At 44.0% G+C, this 22322-nt stretch overlaps 1 protein-coding gene across 4 annotated transcripts in view; it reads left to right on the top strand.

Annotated features, from left to right (window-relative positions):
- COLQ (collagen like tail subunit of asymmetric acetylcholinesterase) overlaps positions 1 to 22322 on the top strand; it is a 76818-nt gene that overhangs the window by 28465 nt on the left and 26031 nt on the right. For 3 of the 4 annotated variants that reach the window (XR_004670460.3, XM_003826205.4, XM_034955903.3), the window contains exons 2-10: positions 3667 to 3779; positions 4996 to 5097; positions 13926 to 13970; positions 14305 to 14331; positions 16112 to 16183; positions 17821 to 17883; positions 18360 to 18386; positions 19034 to 19078; positions 19271 to 19306. Coding sequence is in view for 3 of the 4 variants with exons in the window: in XM_003826205.4 (XP_003826253.1) it covers positions 3667 to 3779; positions 4996 to 5097; positions 13926 to 13970; positions 14305 to 14331; positions 16112 to 16183; positions 17821 to 17883; positions 18360 to 18386; positions 19034 to 19078; positions 19271 to 19306 (530 nt within the window). In the remaining variant the exon portion in view is untranslated. The remainder of the gene's footprint in view (positions 1 to 3666; positions 3780 to 4995; positions 5098 to 13925; positions 13971 to 14304; positions 14332 to 16111; positions 16184 to 17820; positions 17884 to 18359; positions 18387 to 19033; positions 19079 to 19270; positions 19307 to 22322) is intronic. The other variant, XM_034955902.2, reaches the window with a different exon arrangement.

Genomic DNA, 22322 nt, shown 5'->3' with positions numbered 1-22322 from the left:
TCACAATCCAAGTAGCCCTGAATGGAACATGGGTCTTTCTCCTGCCATTCCTCCCGCTCCCTGGGGAGCCTCCCCTCCTTCCATCAGCCACCTCCCCAGCTAGCCCTTCAAGGCCTAGCTCAAGTACCCATGACTTCCCCAGATATTTTCGTGGTCTGGAAGTCTTCCTGTCTAAATTCTCCTTGCTTTTCCAGAATTAGCATGAATGCCATCTTTCCCAAAAGACAGCTAGGTTTATCCCAGCTGGTGGCCACCTGTTGTTCCTGTTTTTCTGAATTCCTTCAGTCCCTCGTTAACTTGTATGACCTGGAGTGGATGCTGCTTTGGCGTTGAGTGCTGGGTTCTATGGAACTTTTTGTGACCAAGCTAAGCACCAAGCATTGGATAGGCCAACAGTTTTCACTGGGGCCATTTTGGAAATTTTCAAGGTATTTTTGGTTGTTTCAAAGGCTGGGATGGGTAGCATCACTGTCTTTGTTGAGCCGGGTCAGGAGTGAGAGCTATCTTGCAAAGGGTGGGATAGAATTGTCCCACATCCTACATGACTTTGAAATGTCCCAAGGAACATTCGTACTTATATATAATTATCTCATTCTAGAACTGAATTCTCTTTTACACAGCATTTTTTTTTTTTTGAGACGGAGTCTCACTCTGTTGCTCAGGCTGGAGTGCAGTGGCGCGATCTCGGCTCACTGCAGGCTCCGCCTCCCGGGTTCACGCCATTCTCCCACCTCAGCCTCCCAAGTAGGTGGGACTACAGGCGCCCACCACTACACCCAGCTAATTTTTTTGTATTTTTAGTAGAGACGGGGTTTCACTATGTTAGCCAGGATGGTCTCGATCTCCTGACCTCGTGACCCACCCACCTCGGCCTCCCAAAGTGCTGGGATTAAAGGCATGAGCCCCCGTGCCCGGCCTTACGCAGCATTTTTAAAGCACTGTTATAATATAAATTGAGTTTTCTAAGACTACAATTACGGAGTAGTGGTTGTGCTTTATCTAGTTGGGAATTTTACCCAGTGTTGTTTATTATTTCAGAAAATCACATCACATGGTGGACACATTCCTTGTAGCATGAGACTTGCCAATACCATAATCTTTATTTGAGCTGTTGCATTCACTGTGATTTCATGTAAGTGTGAGCATCAAACCACAGCATTATGTATTCTAATATGGTTATGTCTGACCACTTATAATCAAAATGTTTACTTTTGTATCATAAATCACTTTCTTTTTTTTTTTTTTTTGAGATGGAGTCTCACTCTGTTGCCAGTTTGGAGTGCAGTGGCACAATCTCAGCTCACTGCAACCTCCATCTCCCAGGTTCAAGCAATTCTTCTGCCTCAGCCTCCTGAGTAGCTAGGACTACAGGTGCATGCCACCGTGCCCAGCTAATTTTTGTATTTTTAGTAGAGATGGGGTTTCACCATGTTGGCCAGGATGGTTTCGATCTCTTGACCTCGTGATCTGCCCACCTTGGCCTCCCAAAGTGCTGGGATTACAGGCATGAGCCACCGTGCCTGGCCCATAAATCACTTTCTTGTATTTCTCTTTTATGTAGAATTAAGAGCACTGTATTGATTTTTTAAATTGTCTGTCAGCGTGCTGTACTATTTGTGAATTTCATTTCCGGATAATAAAGGTGTCTTTATAAAATATTTCCCGTAAAAGGTCGCTTTAGGCCTGAGAGGGCTGAGGGTCTTTGGCACAGGCCAGTGGAATGCTCCATCATCAAGGGTGCGAGCGAGTGTGTGTGCACGGAGCTACCATTCCTGTGGACACCACACGACCTGGCGACTTCTGGGGAGCACTTAGCACTTGTCTAGTGTCTGAGGCAGGTCCTGGAGCACAAGGTGGAGACGGTCGGCAGATGCTGGCCCCTGGGAGATAAGACAGAAAACTGGGTTCAAGGTTGAGAGCATGTGGTGGTCAATGTGGCGTGCATGTTCTGTGAGGTCAGAGGTTTCGTGAAGGGGTGGAAGTGAAGGTACATCGTGACACCAAAACTGAGAACTGAAAAACCATAGCTTTGGGTGATTATGGATATTGCTGCTATGAACATTTTAATACATGCATTTTGGTGAAAACACACCCACTTTTCTTTTTTTTTCTTCTTTTTTTTAGGGCCATTTCAAGAGAAATTTTTACTTTTTGGTATAAAAATAAAACTATAACCATTCAAGCTGGCTCTTAACTAAAAAGTTTATCTTGAAAAATTTGCAATAACCCCCACTGGATTCATTAGGTAGGGACACAAATCAGGGCTTTCTCAGTGCAAACACCAGAGAACATATATATGGTCCTGGCCAATGCCCATCATTCAGAGATGCCGGGGAGGAGATTCAAGCTTGGAGTCAGAACCTGAAACTTTAAAGATCACTTGCAATCATGATTCTGAATGCACCCACTTTTCTATTGGTAAAAACCTAGGAGTGAAGTTGCTGGGCTAGAGTATATGTCTATGTTCAGCTTTAATAGAAGATAACAAGCAATTTTCCAAAGAGGTTGGATCAATTTACATTCTGGCCAGCTAATGTGTGATAGTTGTGGTTGTTCCACATCCTTGCCACATTTCTTATATTCTGTCCTTTTTGCTTTAGCCATTCTGGTGGATGTGTAGTGGTATCAACCCAATGAACATCAGCGATGTTCAGCAGAATGGATGAGTAGGTTGTGATATAGTCACTCAGTGGGACACTATTCAGCAGTAACAATGATAAACAGCAACCTAGATGATTTCCATAGACACTATGTTAAAAGAGAGAAGCCAAAGACAAGAGTTCATATTGTATGATTCCATTTACATAAAGTGCAAAATTAGTCAAAATGAATCTCTGGTGTTAGAATTCAGGATGGGAAGGGGTGCAGAGATTGGAGCTTGAAGGAGCTTCTGGGCACTGGGGAATGCTGTTTCTTGACCTGGGTGCTGTTTTCTAGGATACGTCCACCTTATGGAGATCTGTTGAACTGTAACTTATTGATCTGTGTACTTTTTGTAAGGCATACTTCAACATTGAAAATTTACTAACATTGAACATGGGTGAGACTTTTTGTAAAAATAAAGCTACAAAGGTTCAGGGCCCTCCCTTTATTTCCTGATACTGCAGATTAGGCTACCCATATATTGAGACATTAAACCATAACTCTCCAGTAAAATGAGTGACACGTGAATGTGTTTGTAAAGTCTAGAGTCAATGTATGTGTTTTAAGTCATGGGTCTGGGTGTCCTGTAAGTAATGCTACCACTGGCCCTGGCTGCCTCCCTGTCTAAACAATTTCCTTCTGAGTACAATATTAAAGTTATTAGCAAGCACTTTCTTCTCCTCAACTACTGGGGGCATATGATGAAATCTGTTTGAACTTTGCATTTCCTGCTACATCTACAAAGTGACAAGTCAGTATCTGAGGAAGGAGAATTGAACCTTATAATGGTCAGTGTCCAGACAAGTCATCTGCTTCTTTATGAACCATCTTAATCCAGCAAAGGCAAGGGCAAGGGAATAATTGCTATGTCAAGTAGCCAACAGGAGGCCTATCCACATCTAACAGGCTAGAAATTAGATTTGGAAGTCTGGGGTGGCAGGATGGGTCTTCCCTGGGCACGGTGGGTGTGACAGAGGCCCAGCACTGACCACATGCTAACGAGCAGCAGTTTTCTCTGAACAGCCCTTCCCAGCCTGGATCAGAAGAAGCGTGGTGGCCACAAAGCATGCTGCCTGCTGACGCCCCCTCCACCACCACTGTTCCCACCACCATTCTTCAGAGGTGGCCGAAGTCCGGTGAGTACTTTGGGATTTATGAGAGGAAAAAAAGTGCAGGCTACTCAGTGCACACCACACAGCCCCACCTGCCTGCCCCACTCCACCTGAGCTGCCTCCGGAATCTTTTCTGAGAGCCTCAACCCTCCACTGTCACCCAGAAGTTGAGCCCCGGAATGGACATTTTGCAGTTCCTGGGGTGTGTCCATTCTCCAAATATCTTAAATAAATGATGGAGGGAGATTCTTCTTAGCAGGAATTGGATTTGGCAAAGTTTCTCATCTTCTCAAAAACCATGAGGTGAATTTATAATATAACTTCCTGGGTTCCCATCAGCTGCTCAAACATGGAATTTCCCCTTCTGTTTTTCTTCTCCCCAAGTGTTTATGAAATTCCCTTCTGAGCCTGTGTCTAACACAGACCGTTTCCATGAGGTGACTCAGGAAATAGTTCTCCTGTAGCCACACTGAGGTGTGAGAGGGAGCAGAATTTGGAAAGAAAGGACCAGGTGAGGAAAAGAGCAAGATTCGGGAAACTGGCCTAGAAGACAACAGCCAGGGCATTCTGGGGACTTGGGATTCTCAGCTCTTTCCCAACGCTCTGTCTCCTGAGCTGTCCAATTCAGGAGCCACTAGCCATATGTAGCTATCTGGCACTTGCAATGTGGCTAGTTCAAGTTGAGGTGTGCTGTAAGTGTAAAATACATACTGGATTTCGAAAGAAGTAGTATGAGAAAAGAATGTAAACTATCTCATTAGTTAACTTTCTAATACTGAATATATGTTAAAATGATAATATTTGAGTTTTGTTGGGTTAAAGAAAGTATATTATTAAAATTAATTTGACTTTTTTCTTTTTACCTTCTTGAAAGGTAAAAAAGTGACTACTAGACAATTTAAAATTACAGTGTTGCTCTTATTGGTGCCTCACGTTAGTTATGTTTCCATTGGACAGTGCTAACCTAGACATTGGATAGAGGCCCCTGAAATGAGCTTCCAAACTCTATCCAAAGTGGCTACGAGGTATCTGTAATCCATACAAGCCAGGTTCGTCTCAAGAGCAGATGAGAGAACAGAAACTGGTAGCCCAAGATGTCATCTTCTTGGGGCAGTCATTGGGGTGTCAGGGAACTGCCAGGCTTAGAGACCTGAACCCGGAGCAGGTCTGTGTCCAGGATGGTGACCCTTCCTCTGTCCCCTACGCCTGACCTCTAACTCTGTGTTGCTTTGTACTGAAGCTTCTCTCCCCAGACATGAAGAATCTCATCCTGGAACTGGAGACCTCGCAGTCCCCGTGCATGCAAGGCTCGCTAGGCTCCCCTGGGCCTCCCGGCCCCCAGGTTGGTGCACTCTACCGGACCCCTCTCGCTGTCTTCTGTTTAGAGCAGGAAAGCCCACTGCACAGAGCCTCTTAGTGTCTGCTCTTTCTCATGTGATACAAAGCTGTTTTTCCTTCTCTCGCTTACTTCCTGTCCAAAGCCACTTGGATAGAACACTGGCTCTTTGCTGGGTAAATTCTGGCCTCCCATCCTTGATTTCCTCATCTATGCAATGGGGATAATAATTGTCCCTACAATACTGAATTTTGGGGGAATCAAATGAGGATGCCACCTCTATGGATATGGTTTTTATTACAGTTACAATCAGACAAACACTTGATGACAGTGCCCCTTATGTAACCATTGACCCCTCCTGTGGACCCAGAGGTGCCTGCATTTAGCACAGGAAAGTGGAGGTGCAGAGGAGATGGCTTCCTGCCTCACTGGGCCCCCAGGTATTGCTACCAAGCAGCCCACCCCTCCCCACCAAAGCTAAAGGGGAAACAGTCAAAATGCTGCAGAAAGGATTTCTAGACAAACAAGAGTACCCTCCAGAGACCCCACCCCACAGAGTCCTGGCCCCTCTGGCCTGCCTCCAAGAGGGTGCTCCATCGGTGAGGGACAGCTGGGCCTGAGCCTTCCATGGGGAGGAGAAAGAGGGTGTAAGGAGCAGTTAGTTCCCCAAGTGCCTTCCCATGCAGGGGGCGTAAAAATGACATCACCCACCTGGGTAAACACTCCTGTGGCTTCCGGACACTTGAAGGCTCACCTGGATTACAAAGCCCCACAAGAGGGGACTCCGGCCTGTATCTCCTACATCACCTCATACCACCTCCATTGTCTCGTTGACTCAGCCACAGTGACCATCTCTCGGGTTCTCAAACACTCCAAGCTTGCTTTAGCCACAGGGCCTTTGCACTTGTGGTTCCTGCTCTTTGGAATGTTCTTTCTGGTTTGTATCATGGCCAGCTCCTGTTGGCCACTCAGGACTCAGCTTCTATGCCACCTCCTTAGAAATGCCTTCTTCTACCACCCACTCAACCACTTAAAGTAGTCTCCTGCCCACACGACCACTACAATCACTCTCTGCCACAATGACCTACTTTAATTCTCTGCATGATTTTCTCATCCTGTTACAGTTTTCTTATCTGTTCTTCTGTTCCTGGTCTCCCCTCTGTAAAACGTAAGCTCAATGGCAGGGGTTGGCAAACTATATCTGTGGATCAAATCCTGCAGCAAAGTTTCAATAAAACGTCGAAGTTTTATTGTCTGTGGCTGCTTTTTCACGACAAAGGCAGAGTTGAGTAGTTGTGACAGAGACCAAATGTGGCCCACAAGGCCTAAGATATTGACAATGTAGCCTTCTAAAGAAAACCTGTATCAAACCTTGGTATGTGGGAACAGAGACATTGTCCATCTCACTCACTATTATATTCCCTGTCTACAACAGTGCACGGGGTTGGTATAGGTTCTCCGTAATTACTTGTTGGATGCAAGAAAGAAAACAGGACTTTGAACCCAGAGTTGGCCAGAGGCTGCCACAGAAAAGCTTGGAAACCTGCAGAAAAGCAAGATGAGAATCCTCGGAGGTGCATTTCTATCTTCCCACCTTCAGCAGTCTACACTAACAGGTCTCAGGCATGCTAGAACCCATGGAATATAGAAAAGAAAAGGGGGATTTTCTGCTGACCTCAGGACAGTGGCTCTCTGGTCACACACATCTCTAACCTCGTGCAATCCCCTTTGAAGCACGTGGAGGCTGTGTTGCCCAACTGCAGGGTCCTGTGTAGCCACCTTCATGTCCTTAGAACACAATGTGGATGCTGTCCCTACTCAAAGTGAGGTCTGTGAACCAGCAACATTGGTATCATATGGGAGCTGGTTAGAAATGCAGGATGTCATCCCCCTGACAAATTCATTCTATCAGAATCTGCATTCTAACAAGATACCACCCCTCCACCAAGTGAACGGAGTGAGTCATCTGCACATTAAAGTTGGAGAGGCACTGAGCTAGAGCACAATGACCTTGTGAAATAGTTCTAGTCCACTTCAAGAAACAGAAAGAACTAAGGCTTGGAAGAATCAAGAGATTGGAATGAAAACCCTCCTCTTCCCTATCCAAAAATAGAAGGTGAATAAACCAAAGATAGTGGTTCTCAAACTTATCTACACATTACGATTCCCTGGGGGAGCTTCAAAAATTACTGATGCTTGTTCCTCCTCCCCCGAGATTGCTATTTATTATTATTATCATTATTATTATTGGGAAGAGAGTCTCACTGTGCCACCTAGGTTAGAGTGCAGTGGCTTGATCGCAGCTAACTGCAGCCTTCACTTCCCAGGCTTAAGTGAGCCTCCTACATCAGCCTCCCACAGGAGGGTGGGACCACAGGTGCACATACCATCATGCCTGGCTAATTTCTTAATATTTTGTAGAGACAGGGTCTCAACACATTGACCAGGTTGGTCTCAAACTCCTGGGCTCAAGCAGTCCCCCCACATTGGCCTCCCAAAGTGCTGAGATTATAGGCATAAGCCACCCCACCCAGCCTGAGGTTGTTATTTAATTGGGCTGGGTTGGGGCCTGGGCTTTGGGATTTTTCAAACATCTCCAGAGAATTGTAATGTGCTGATAGACTTGGGAACCACAGGCTGAGGGGAGCTGTTGTTATTTGGATAAGTTTTGTAGAAATCATATTTCAGGGAGGGAGGTTCCAAGACAGCCGAATAGGAAGAGCTCCAGTCTACAGCCCTCAGTGTGAGTGATGCAGAAGACGGGTGATTTCTGCATTTCTAACTGAGCTTTGAAGAGAGTAGTGGTTCTCCCAGCACAGAGTTTGAGATCTGAGAATGGACAGACTGCCTCCTCAAGTGGGACCCTGACCCCCAAGTAGCCTAACTGGGAGACACCCCCAAGTAGCCTAACTGGGAGACACCTCCCAGTAGGGGCCGACTGACACCTCATACAGCTGGGTGCCCCTCTGAGATGAAGCTTCCAGAGGAAGGCTCAGGAAGCAACATTTGCTGTTCTGCAATATTTGCTGTTCTGCAGCCTCCGCTGGTGATACCCAGGCAAACAGGGTCTGGAGTGGACCTCCAGCAAACTCCAACAGACCTGCAGCAGAGGGTCCTGACTGTTAGAAGGAAAACTAACAAACAGAAAGGACATCTACACCAAAATCCCATCTGTACATCACCATCATCAAAGACCAAAGGTAGATAAAACCACAAAGATGGGGAGAAACCAGAGCAGAAAAGCTGAACATTCTAAAAATCAGAGTGCCTCTTCTCCTCCAAAGGAGTGCAACTCCTCACCAGCAATGGAACAAAGCTGGACAGAGAATGACTTTGATAAGTTGAGAGAAGAAGGCTTCAGACGATTGGTAACAACAAACTTCTCTGAGCTAAAGAAGCTAAAACCTTGAAAAAAGATTAGATGAATGGCTAACTAGAATAAACAGTGTAGAGAAGACCTTAAATGACCTGTTGGAGCTGAAAACCACAGCACGAGAACTACACAACGCATGCACAAGCTTCAGTAGCCAATTCAATCACGTGGAAGAAAGGGTATCAGTGATTGAAGATCAAATGAATGAAATGAAGCGAGAAGAGAAGTTTAGAGAAAAAAGAGTAAGAAGAAATGAACAAAGCCTCCAAGAAATATGGGACTATGTGAAAAGACCAAATCTACATTTGATTGGTGTACCTGAAAGTGACGGGGAGAATGGAATCAAGTTGGAAAACACTCTTCAGGATATTATCCAGGAGTACTTCCCCAACCTAGCAAGGCAGGCCAACATTCAAATTGAGGAAATACAGAGAACGCCACAAAGATACTCCTCAAGAAGAGCCTGCCTTTCAAGAGCTCCTGAAGGAAGCACTAAACATGGAAAGGAACAACTGGTACCAGCCACCACAAAATCATACCAAACGGTAAAGACCATCAACACCATGAAGAAACTGCATCAAGTAATGAGCAAAATAACAAGCTAACATCATAATGACAGGATCAAATTCACACATAACAATATTAACCTTAAATGTAAATGGGCTAAATGCTCCAGTTAAAAAACACAGACTGGCAAATTGGATAGAGTCAAGACCCATCAGTGTGCTGTATTCAGGAGACCCATCTCACGTGCAGAGACACACATAGGCTCAAGATAAAGGGATGGAGGAAAATCTACCAAGCAAATGGAAAACAAAAAAAAGCACGGCTTGCAATCCTAGTCTCTGATAAAACAGACTTTAAACCAGCAAAGATCAAAAGAGACAAAGAAGGTCATTACATAATGGTAAAGGGATGAATTCAATAAGAAGAGCTAACTATCCTAAATATATATGCACCCAATACAGGAGCTCCCAGATTCATAAAGCAGGTCCTTAGAGACCTACAAAGAGACTTAGACTCCCACCCAATAATAATGGGAGACTTCAACACCCCACTGTCAACATGAGACAAATCAATGAGACAGAAAGTTAACAAGGATATCCAGGACTTGAACTCAGCTCTGCACCAAGCAGACCTAATAGACATCTACAGAACTCTCCACCCCAAATCAACAGAATATACATTCTTCTCACCACCACATCACACTTATTCCAAAACTGACCACATAGTTGGAAGTAAAGCACTCGTCAGCAAGTGTAAAAGAACAGAAATTATAACAAACTGTCTCTCAGACCACAGTGCAATCAAACTAGAACTCAGGATTAAGAAACTCACTCAAAACCACTCAACTACATAGAAACTGAACAACCTGCTCCTGAATGACTACTGGGTACATAATGAAATGAAGGCAGAAATAAAAATGTTCTTTGAAACCCATGAGAACAGAGACACAACATACCAGAATCGCTGGGACACATTTAAAGCAGTGTGTAGGGGGAAATTTATAGCACTGAATGCCCACAAGAGAAAGCAGGAAAGATCTAAAATTGACACCCTAACATCACAATTAAAAGAACTAGAGAAGCAAGAGCAAACACATTCAAAAGCTAGCAGAAGACAAGAAATAACTAAGATCAGAGCAGAACTGATGGAGATAGAGACACAAAAAAACCCTTCAAAAAAATCAATGAATCCAGGAGCTGGTTTTTTGAAAAGATCAATAAAATTAATAGACCGCTAGCAAGACTAATAAAGAAGAAAAGAGAGAAGAATCAAATAGACACAATAAAAAATGATAAAGGGGATATAACTACTGATCCCACAGAAATACAAACTACCATAAGAAAACACTATAAACACCTCTACACAAATAAACTAGAAAATCTAGAAGAAATGGATAAATTCCTGGACACATACACCCTCCCAAGACTAAACCAGGAAGAAGCTGAATCCCTGAATTGACCAATAACAGGCTCTGAAATTGAGGCAATAATTAATAGCCTACCAACCAAAAAAAGTCCAGGACCAGACGGATTCACAGCCAAATTCTACCAGAGGTACAAGGAGGAGCTGGTACCATTCTTTCTGAAACGATTCCAATCAACAGAAAAAGAGGGAATCCTCCCTAACTCATTTTATGAGGCCAGCATCATCCTGATACCAAAGCCTGGCAGAGACACAACAAAAAAAGAGAATTTTAAATCAATATCCCTGATGAACATTGATGCAAAAATCCTCAATAAAATACTGGCAAACCGAATCCAGCAGCACATCAAAAAGCTTATCCACCATGATCAAGTGGGCTTCATCCCTGGGATGCAAGGCTGGTTCAACATATGCAAATCAATAAATGTAATCCAGCATATAAACAGAACCAAAGACAAAAACCACATGATTATCTCAATAGATGCAGAAAAGGCCTTTGACAAAATTCAACAGCCCTTCATGCTAAAAACTCTCAATAAACTAGGTATTGATGGGACGTATCTCAAAATAATAAGAGCTATTTATGACAAACCCATAGCCAATATCATACTGAATGGGCAAAACCTGGAAGCATTCCCTTTGAAAACTGGCACAAGACAGGTATGCCCTCTCTCACCACTCCTATCATAGTGTTGGAAGTTCTGGCCAGGGCAATCAGGCAGGAGAAAGAAATAAAGGGTATTCAATTAGGAAAAGAGGAAGTCAAGTTGTCCCTGTTTGCAGATGACATGATTGTATATTTAGAAAACCCCATCATCTCAGCCCAAAATCTCCTTAAGCTGATAAGCAACTTCAGCAAATCTCAGGATACAAAATCAATGTGCAAAAATCACAAGCATTCCTATACACCAATAACAGACAAACAGAGAGGCAAATCATGAGTGAGCTCCCATTCACAATTGCTTCAAAGAGAATAAAATACCTAGGAATCCAACTTACAAGGGATGTGAAGGACCTCTTCAAGGAGAACTGCAAACCACTGCTCAATGAAATGAAAGAGAACAGAAGCAAATGGAAGAACATTCCATGCTCATGGATAGGAAGAATCAATATTGTGAAAATGGACATACTGCCCAAGGTAATTTATAGATTCAATGCCATCCCCATCAAGCTACCAATGACTTTCTTCACAGAATTGGAAAAAGCTACTTTAAACTTCATATGGAACCAAAAAAGAGACCACATTGCCAAGACAATCTTAAGCCAAAAGAAGAAAGCTGGAGGCATCACACTACCTGACTTCAAACTATACTACAAGGCTACAGTAACCAAGACAGCATGGTACTGGCACCAAAACAGAGATATAGACCAATGGAATAGAACAGAGCCCTCAGAAATAATACCACACATCTGCAACCATCTGGTCTTTGACAAACCTGACAAAAGCAAGAAATGGGGAAAGGATTCCCTGTTTAATAAATGGTGCTGGGAAAACTAGCTAGCCATATGTAGAAAGCTGAAACTGGATCCCTTCCTTACACCTTATACAAGATTAATACCTTATTAATTCAAGACGGATTAAATACTTAAATGTTAGACCTAAAACCGTAAAAACCCTAGAAGAAAACCTAGGCAATACCATTCAGGACATAGGCATGGGCAAAGACTTCACGACTAAAACACCAAAAGCAATGGCAGCAAAAGCCAAAATAGACAAATAGGATCTAATTAAACTAAAGAACTTCTGCACAGCAAAAGAAACTACCATCAGAGTGAACAGGCAACCTACAGAATGGGAGAAAATTTTTACAATCTACCCATCTGACAAAGGGCTAATATCCAAAATCTACAAAGAACTTAAGCAAATTTACAAGAAAAAATCAAACAACCCCATCAAAAAGTGGGTGAAGTATATGAACAGACACTTCTCAAAAGAAGACATTTATGCAGCCAAGAGACACATGAAAAAATGTTCATTATCACTGGCCATCACAGAAATGCAAATCAAAACCACAATGAGATATCTCACACCAGTTAGAATGGTGATCATTAAAAAGTCAGGAAACAACAGGTGCTGGAGAGGATGTGGAGAAATAGGAACACTTTTACACTGTTGGTGGGATTGTAAACTAGTTCAACCATTGTGGAAGACAGTATGGTGATTCCTCAAGGATCTAGAACTAGAAACACCATTTGACCCAGCCATCCCATTACTGGGTATATACCCAAAGGATTGTAAATTGTGCTGCTATAAAGACACATGCCCACGTATGTTTACTGGGGCACTATTCACAATAGCAAAGACTTGGAACCAACCCAAATGTCCATCAATGATAGACTGGATTAAGAAAATGTGGCATATATACACCATGGAATACTATGCAGCCATAAAAAAGGATGAGTTTATGTCCTTTGTAGGGACATGGATGAAGCTGGAAACCATCATTCTGAGCAAACTATCGCAAGGACAGAAAACCAAACACCGCATGTTCTCACTCATAGATGGGAATTGAACAATGAGAACACCTGGACACAGGGTGGGGAACATCACATACCAGGGCCTGTCGTGGGGTGGGGGGAGTGGGGAGGGATAGCATTAGGAGATATACCTAATGTGAATGACAAGTTAGTGGGTGCAGCACACCAAGATGGCACATGTATACATATGTAACAAACCTGCACGTTGTGCACATGTACCCTAGAACTTAAAGTATAATTTAAAAAAAGAAATCATATTTCAAACAGGCTTTGCACCATGCATGTTCACCTGCAGATCCTGGGGTTGCAGTGGGGGCCTGGGGAATTTTGATGAATTTCCTCTCTGCTGTTTTGGAGAATTTGGAAAACAGCTGACTGAGCATTTTGCAGACACATTCTGGCTGTGGATATGCAAAGCTTTGATGCAGTGAGTTGTAGGGTCCCTGAGCTAGAGTCAGCTCCTCTCCAATGCACAAAAATGCACTCTTTACTTGCCAACATTCTTAGCGTCTTAAAAAAGAAGACTTTTTTCCTGCTGAAGAAAGGCAAAAATTATTTGGCACCTAGTACCCACAAATTGACCATGGGAATTTCCAAGGTGGCAGCTGCTGCTATGTGCAAAACTTAACTTGTCTCTTGTCAGGCCCCCAGGGAAGTTTGGCAAGAGTAACTGAAAAGATATGAGAGGTGATGAAGCCTCTTGTTTTCAGCAAATGGGATTTATTCAAGACTCTTTTGTTGCTCTCAACAAGCACTTGGGATGTTTTAGGCAAACAAAGAGTTACAGGGAGAAAATTAAAACCACAGAGTAGATATGTAAGCATTGCAACCATGGAGCCACTGGAAAACCAGCTCAGAGAAAGCTAAAGAGGAGGAAGAACAGAGGAGGGGACTGGGCTGGAGGGCACAGGAAAAGCCTCCATGGGTCCCTGGAGCCCTACATCTGCCCAGAGAATGATGTTGCTGCTGTAGGAGCCCAGTGCACCAAGAGCCTCACACCCATCCAGCTTCAGACTGATATATACTTTCTTCACTTTTTATCTTGATTGATTAGGGTCCACCGGGGCTTCCTGGCAAGACAGGACCAAAGGGAGAAAAGGTATGGACCACTACTTTCTTCAACCCTTCTTTCCTTGGTAATTCCAGCCTGTTTTCTGGGTGTCCCACTGAGAATTTCCTAGTTGAGATTTCCAAACATGTGCTAACTCTGCCTTGGTGAGAGGCTGGGCTCCATGATGGCTGGGCTGCTGCAGCACATATGGGATACCACTGGTGTATTTTGACGTGGCCTACTGACATGGCAGAGGGGCTGTGAGCAGCAGCCAAGCAACTGAGCCACATGGCCATGCCCAGTCATCAGCTCTGCTAAGCCTTCTGCTTCCAGAACATCTCTTCCAAAGCAGCCTCTCCTTACCTGTCTTCTCCATCCATAGGGGGAGCTTGGCCGACCAGGAAGGAAGGTATGGTCTGCGCTGTTCTGTGAGTGTCACATGAGCGTCTGTGCTTCATGTGTGTGCATGCACTCCTAGGGAGGGGGGAACAGCAATGCACTTCAGTGGTCACTGATACCCAGGTGGACAGTGATGGTGCTGCTGTCTCGATGGTGACAGTAGTAACCTTGCCCTTTCTGTCAACTTCTTTGTTCAGGAGCAGGAGCCTGCTACTGCCAGGCATTCAGACTTCTTCCGGAGGCTGCCAAGCCTGGCCAAATTCCACCCCTCTCACTTCCCGCCCCAACCCCAGACCATCTCACTCTGCTACCCATCAGAGAAACCCTTCATAGCTCCAACCAGTGACATAGAATGACTGTCACTCTCTGTTTGATTAAATTTGAATAAAGTGCCAGAGCAGACAGAAACAAATGGCTTTTGCTTTTTGGCTCAGCTGAAATAAATGGAGGTTACTTAAGGTCACGGTGACTCTGAGTGAACCAAACACATGTTATCAAGGCTCTCATTAGTGTCAGGAGGGAGTAAATCAGCTGCCTATTATATTTGCTGAGGTCAATGGATACTGGCACTGAATTTCTAGGTCTTGGTTATAGACAAGCGTGCAAAACTTTGGCCAAGAAAGATGTCCATGTCTCTAAATATAAATTACTATATTTATTGTTAAATGGTTTATTAAATGGTTTCATGGTCCACAAGATCCTTAAACAGACTTTTGCAAGACAAAGTTACAACTCTTTAGGGCACAGATGAAAACTATAGCCAAGGCACAGTGGCTGTCTGAAGTGCTGGGGTGGTCTCCATGGCAATGATCAAAGGATATTCTGCTGTGGTGTCCATGCTCAGGCCTAACAAGGACCATGATTGATTAGTGATGTCTGCCATGGATGTGGGAGGCAACAGTAGAAACCAGTACACATGCCAGGATTTGGTATATCTGGTTTAGGGGCTGAGCCCTTCACATCTCTAGCTAATTGCGAAATTAGCTAATGGGCACAAGGTCAAGATAGGCCCTTAGCACCTGCACCCACTCTCTCTTGCAGGGCTTGCTCTTCCATAGCCCTGGCTTAGGCAGAGACACAGGTGACATGTACCCTGTGCAAGTGAATACATTATTATGGGACCACTCTCGGGAGGAGCCTGTAGGGAGAATGGGAGAAGCCAGGCAAAGGTGTGGTATCAGGTGAAGTCGAGCTTTAGCAGTCTGATATCTAGGGGGAGCTTGAGAGTGTCAACTGCCCAAAGGTAAGGGAGCTGGACTATTGGCTGCAGGAAGGAGAGTTACATAAATTACTGGGCAGCTCCAATTGCTCAAGGGCAAACCGCAGTTACAGGTAGCAGAAATGAGCTGTTAGCAGCAAGGAAGGTAGCCTCTGGGCGATGGGCACTCTGAGCAGGTCAAAAAGACCTTGAAAGAGTGCTGACAGCATCTGCTACTGCTCCCCAAATGTAATCCTATCTCACTCCATAGCACATCCTTGGAAAGAACCCATTGGAACGCAGGGGATTTTTGGGTGGGGGTGGGTAGAAGTGATAAAAATTAAAAAACCAAGAAGTTTAGAGTCCCTTTCTCACCATCCTCCATTTCTTGAGAAGAATAAGGTCTTGTTTGATGATACAGTGTGACACCAAGGGCTTGTCAGGCCATCAGTCTTTGGAGAGTGGGGATGAGGGTCATAGTAGCCATGCCTAGAGAACCCACTGTCTCCTCTGGGCCCCAGAGACAAAACATATTTATTAGAAGTAAAGAAACAAACCCAGTTGCCCTGACTTTTGTTCTTGGTCTTTGAAGGGTAGACCTGGCCCCCCAGGTGTTCCTGGCATGCCTGGGCCCATCGGTTGGCCAGGCCCTGAAGGACCCAGGGTAAGTGTGGCATGCTCTCAGGGCTCATGCGGTGTCAAAACAAGAGGGGGGAAGATGGCAGCTTTCCTGGCTCCTGGCACATAGTCAGGGAATCCCTTCTTCAAGAGGGGAAGAAGAAGAGAGCTTAAGGACTGGCCACAGGGCCCCAGGTACTTCCTCCTTCACTTGGCCTGCAAGACCTTGATCAGTGCAACAGCTCTGTTCCTGTGGGAGGAGAAATAGGGAGCTGGTACCCTCTTCTACAGGGGCCGTGGTTCTCCTTTGTCCTAGGAACTAGCACCCCACTCTGGTTTCCCTGAGATGACCTAAGAGGGGCTTGCGTCTGGGAAGCTCTTGCCTGTCATGCTGACCTGGCAGGGAATGGAGAGTTGAGGAGGTGGTGTTGGCTGGCTGAAGGATGGAAATCCTACATTCAGAGAGGGATTGCCGAGTGCTGATGAAATCTCCTTCCTCAGTCAGGCTATGGAAAGCAAGCACATCCCCATCTGTGCCTCTGTTTTTCCCACTAGTAGTCATAGACTAGAGGGTTCAGAGGCGTGACTCAGAGTTTTATCTGCAGAAGTCAGAGCTGGGCAGGTGGATCTCACCATCTGCTCTGATTTGTTTACTGGCTATATTATAGCAGTGGAAAACTGTGTGTCCAGTCCTCTTAGGAAAAGTCCCAAAAGGATATTTTAAAAATCCTCTGCATACAGCTGAGCTGTCCTGCACAGCAGCCAGTAGCCACATGTGACCCTCAAGCCCGTGGAATGTTGCTAGTGCTACTGAGGAACTGAATTTTTAAATTTTAACTATTTGAATTAACCTTTACTAAATTCAGTTATTTGAAAATGTTAAAGTATGTTTGGAGCAACTTGAATGCATGAATCTGCTTTTTCAACTATAAATTTTATGATCTCTAAATACAGATTAAATATTTTGGATGAAAATTTAGCACCTGAATGGAGATGTGTAAATGTAAATTACATAGCAGATTTCAAGTACTTATTATGAAAAGCACAATGTAAAATATCTCAATAATTTTTGTATAGATTACAAGTTGGGATGATTAATTAGATTAAAGGAGATCTATTAAAATTAACTTCATTCGTTTAGTTTTACTTTAAGGTGACTTCTTTTAAAAGTTTAAAATTAAGTATGTGGCTCACCTTATATTTCTATTGGTTAGTACTGGTATAGAGTATTTTTAGTACAGAGGGTGGGTGCTGGAAGTCCCAACCACAGATCATTCTGAGGACCCTTCCTATGCAAAGAGCAAAGCAGGCAATGTTTTTTGCATGTATTGACACCTTGTTTTCTGGGGCCCCAGTTCCCTCATGCCCCCTCCACTACTCTCTCACTATCCTCGCTAGGAAAATACCAAGTATTACCATATACAACATCTTAGTGAGCAGTTGGTGTGGGGATCTGCTTCACTTTGGGCATTTTCATTTTATATTTAATCTTAAACACAAGAATGAAATGTGGAGTATGGAGTTTTGGGACCTCGGGAGGGAGAAAGTGGGTGCATCTGGGGTCCTCAGATTTACAAGCCAGCCCTGATATCCCCAGTTCCTTCCCAATCTTGCCTGTGACTTCCTGGTTCAGTTTCTCTAAAAAATATGACTGTGGGTCTTTTCTTCTTCTAATTCCCACAGGGTGAAAAAGGTGACCTGGGTATGATGGGCTTGCCAGGGTCAAGAGGACCAATGGGCTCCAAGGTCAGTATGGGGTCCAAATGGACGTTCCCAGATCTTCTCTGTAAGGCTGTGGAGCAGCTGCTGTCTACAAACATAGGGACTGGGTGGGGCTGCAGTCCTGGACTAGGGAATGTCACGGATATTGGAGAGCCTGCCTTTACCAGCCCTTTGGAGAACATCATGCCCTGGGATGCAGGGGCATAGGGATGCCATTCCTGCTGTTCTCTTGGGCAGGAAGAACCAAGCTTCTGGACATCAGAGCAGATGGAAACCTTTGATCAGGACTTTGCAGAGTGATAAAAGCAATGTTCCTTTTAGGCCCGGTATAACCACAACCCTCTGGGACATCTTTGTGTTTGGTGCTGCAACCCCACTAAAACTCACAGTGCAATGTGGAGACACACCTTACCACCACATTCAGGGATTCCTTCTATTCTTCCAGCAAACTCAGAAGTCCTACAGGGCTGATTGTAAATGTACCTTCTGCTTTCTTTTAGGGCTACCCTGGATCCAGAGGGGAAAAGGTTAGTGCTTTTCTTGGATGGTGTCCTAGAGCCTGGTCTGGGCTACTGGCTCTGGAATCAGAGACATGCAGAGAATGGGTCCAGGTCTCTCTTTAGTCTGCAACTGAAGCCACCATCCCTAGCTATTCCCCACCCTTCGTCAGTGAACTGACAGAGAAGTGAGGGGCCTCCTGAAGCAGGGCAAGCTGATAAGAGAAGGGCTCCCCATAGAGGCAGAGGTCCCTCGTGTGGAGCACATAAGCAAATGAAGGCCGTGCCAGGTAGAGAATAAGCACAGTTTGCACAGAGTGCTGGAGGAAATTGGTGATGCATGTCTTTAGGCCAAGCTTTCACCACACAACCTTCTGACCTGGCCAAAAACCAAATCAAAACAGCATCAACCTGTGGACAAATTTCCTACAGGATGAGAGGATTTGGGGCCCAGAATTTTCCGTGAGTTGTCCTTTACGAATGCAAGAGGTCTTCGGGGTTCAACAAGAAGTAGATCACAAAGCATTCCTTCCCTGGACAAGTCACCTGACATATCTGAGCCTATTTCTTCACTTGTAAAATGAGGGTTTTGGTTTAGGGAGCTTTTCAGTTTGAAATGCTTGAATTTCCCTCCCAGGATATTAACTCATTGACTTTCTCCTGTGGTTTCTTCCTAGGGATCCAGAGGTGAAAAGGGTGACCTGGGTCCCAAAGGAGAAAAGGTAATGGAGAAAACCTTTCCATAGAAATGATAAATGTCAATGCAAGTAGCAGCCCCCACCCACCCCCATCCGTGGACTGATGATGGACTGATGGACAGGCCTCCATCTTGAAAATGACCAACAAAGCCTGTCCACAGCCATTTCAGGTGTTATTTCAGAGGCGATCACAATTATTTGTTGCTCTTTTCACAGGGTTTCCCAGGATTTCCTGGAATGTTGGGGCAGAAAGTAAGTAACCTTGAGGTAGTGAAAATAGGCCTCAATAAAAATATCAGGTCCTCCAAGCACAACAAAAAGAGCTCTGCCTCCTTGTCTATCAGGCAGGGATAGTGGGTTTAACCATGGAAACTTCTGTTTTGGGATGGGAAGCAAGTTGCTTTTCACCCTGGGGAGAGGGTGGCAGGATGGTCTGGAGCCTCCCTCTAGCTCAATGGGAAGGAAAGGACAACCCATCTGGGTTTTGGGTTTTTGTTTGTTTGTTTGTTTGTTTGCTTTTTTGCTTTTCCTACCTCTTAGAGGACTGTGGTCCTATTCAAATGCAGAAACCTTTCTCACAGGGGACTCAGATCTGAGCCACAACGGTCAAAGCCCCTGTCAGTACACAGGCCTCAGTGTAAGGCACAGGTGTCTTTAGCTTAAGGTCACTGTGCCTTATTGCAGTCCTTCTTCAAGGGCGGTGCACATACTGCCAGAAGGACACAAAAGTATTTGAACTGAAGACTGCTAACATTTTTAAGAGTTAAATTTTGTATTTAAATAGTTAAATATTGGCCAGGCATGGTGCCTCATGCCTGTAATCCCAGCACTTTGGGAGGCCGAGGTGGGCAGATGGCTTGAGCCCAGGAGTTCGAGACTAGCCTGGGCAACATGGTGAAATCCCATTTCTACCAAGAAAAATATACAAAACATTAGCTGGGCATGGTAGTTCGCACCTGTAGTGCCAGATACTTAGGAAGCTGAGGCGGGAGGGTGGCCTGAGCCCAGGAGTCAAAGCTGCAGTAAGCCATGATTGCACCACTGCACTCCAGCCTGGGCCACAGAGGCAGACCCTGTCTCAATAAATAAATAAATAAATAAATAGTTAAATATTTAATGAATATCTTGCTTGGGACAAGGCTTAATAAAAGAGGGTCCATTTCAGGTAACTTCAAGAAAAAAATACTCAGCTTGGGCAATATAGTACTATCTCATCTCTAAAAAAAAAAAAAATTAGCAGGTCATGGTGGCACATGCCTATAGTCCCAGCGACTCAGGAGGCTGAGGTGGGAGAATTGCTTGAGCCCAGGTGATTGAGGCTGCAGTGAGCCGAGATTATGCCACTGCTCTCCAGCCTGGGCACAGAGAAAGACCATGTCTCTGAAAAAAAAGAAAAGAAAAGAAAAGAAGTGAAGAAAGAGAGAGAGAGAGAAAGAAAGAAAAATATTCAGTAAATAGCAAAACAGTGGTATATAGAGATGACAAAAATTGTGAAGGTGACTGTTGACCAACATATTTTTTGAAACTTTTACCGAGGGTTAGGGTTGGGGAAGAAGAACAAGGGTAGTTGAGGGGGAATGTCAGAGAATAAAGAGAGAAAAGGGCATACATGGCCATTTGGAACAGCTCCTAAGCTAACATCATTTTGGCTCCTCATGCCATAAGACATTGACATTGGAAATTGTTATTTTAACATAGGTCTCAAACCATCATGTTCTTCAAACATGCAAAGGGGATGCTTTGTTAGTATTTTTAATTTTTAAAAGTTCACCTTAAAGTTTTATTTACCAAACTAAAACAATTTTTATCTTACCTTTTCTAGTCAGTGGAAAGTGTTTAAATATTTTCAATCAACATGTATTAATTTATTATATCACTACCTTAAGCTGTCAGAAACTACACTCTGCTACCCTAGGTAGGGTGTTGGGTTAAAAGAATAGATTAATTATATAAGCAAATTAAAGGAAGTGTTAAAAGAGAAAAAACAGTTTTACTTAAAAATATTTAGATTAGCTTTTCATTCAGGGCAACAGTGAACGTCAAAGAATAATAAATTACTGTAAAATTAAGTATGGCAGCTTCTCTGTCCTCTGCACCATTTACTAGACTTCCCATCTGAAGAGTTGTCTTCCCCTTTTATGACAGGCTGTTTTAAGACAGAGCTGATATGATGACCATAATTAGGTCTTGGGAGAGAAATTAGATCAAGAAATTCCTGACTGCTTCAAGCTAATGTAGAGAAGGACCACACTTCCTTCTGACAATCCCTGAAAAAAAAAAAAAAGTGCTGCTTGTGCTGCTGTTTTCTCCCAGCCATGAAGACATCCCCGAGCCTCTCTAAAACAGCCAGGGAAAAACTGCAAGCATCTCCATGGCATGCGGCATCCATCCTATCCTCTCACACGCTCCCATTCCCTAGAGAATGTTGAAGGATGTAAGGGTTGGAAAGAAATAACAGATTTAAGGACAATTCTTGGTGAAACAAGACATTGGTGGCTTGGGTAGGGACACATTGGCTGAGCTGACAGATAATTTCAGAGCTTTATGTTTGATCCTTTCCATATACAGGTGTTCCCTGGAATTTTCCATTGTGTTATACCTCCTCTGACCGCCATGTGAAAAAGTGCCTGGGTGTTTTTTGTTCTCTCTGAGTGGCTGGGCAGCTCTTCATGGGCACTGGCTGCTGACTAACACTCATGGTTGCTATTGCTAAATTTTTCTTGTTGGCTGTGAATTCTGGGCTGTTGGGGGATTACTGGAGATAGGAATGAAGCGCCCTGTGGGCTGACCCAAAGAAATAGTAAGTGGGGCTGGAATCCATGTAGAAGAAAATGGGGAAGAAGGAGAGAAACTAAGATGGAGAAATGAGTTTTGTGAAATATTGGCCTTAAACTATGAAATTCTGCAATGGGTACATTGGGTTTTGATAGTTCAACATAGAGCTTTACAAACAGGAATATTGTTTCCATTGTTCTCCATGCCTTTTTCAATAATTATATTGAAGATGTGAACATATGTTTGGAACATCTCTCCCCACAAAAGAACTTTCATCTAAATCAAATGGAAGTGAGCTGGAACTCAAACCAATGCTTACTAAGAGTGGGCAAGCACATAATCCTAAGCAAGAGTCATTAAATGAGTAGAAACTTCCCAAAGATGACAGCTGGCAAAACAGTGTCCAATCATTTAAAAACCTCCAGATTTGAATTTGTGCTAAAAACAGCACGTAAGAAAACACAACATAAAATTCCAACTAGAAGGAAAGCGT

The sequence above is a fragment of the Pan paniscus genome, chromosome 2 (genome assembly GCF_029289425.2).
Source record: "Pan paniscus chromosome 2, NHGRI_mPanPan1-v2.0_pri, whole genome shotgun sequence".
Lineage (NCBI taxonomy): Eukaryota > Metazoa > Chordata > Mammalia > Primates > Hominidae > Pan > Pan paniscus.
The sequence above is the reverse complement of the archived record's forward strand: the minus strand, read 5'-3'. Positions and strand labels throughout refer to the sequence as shown.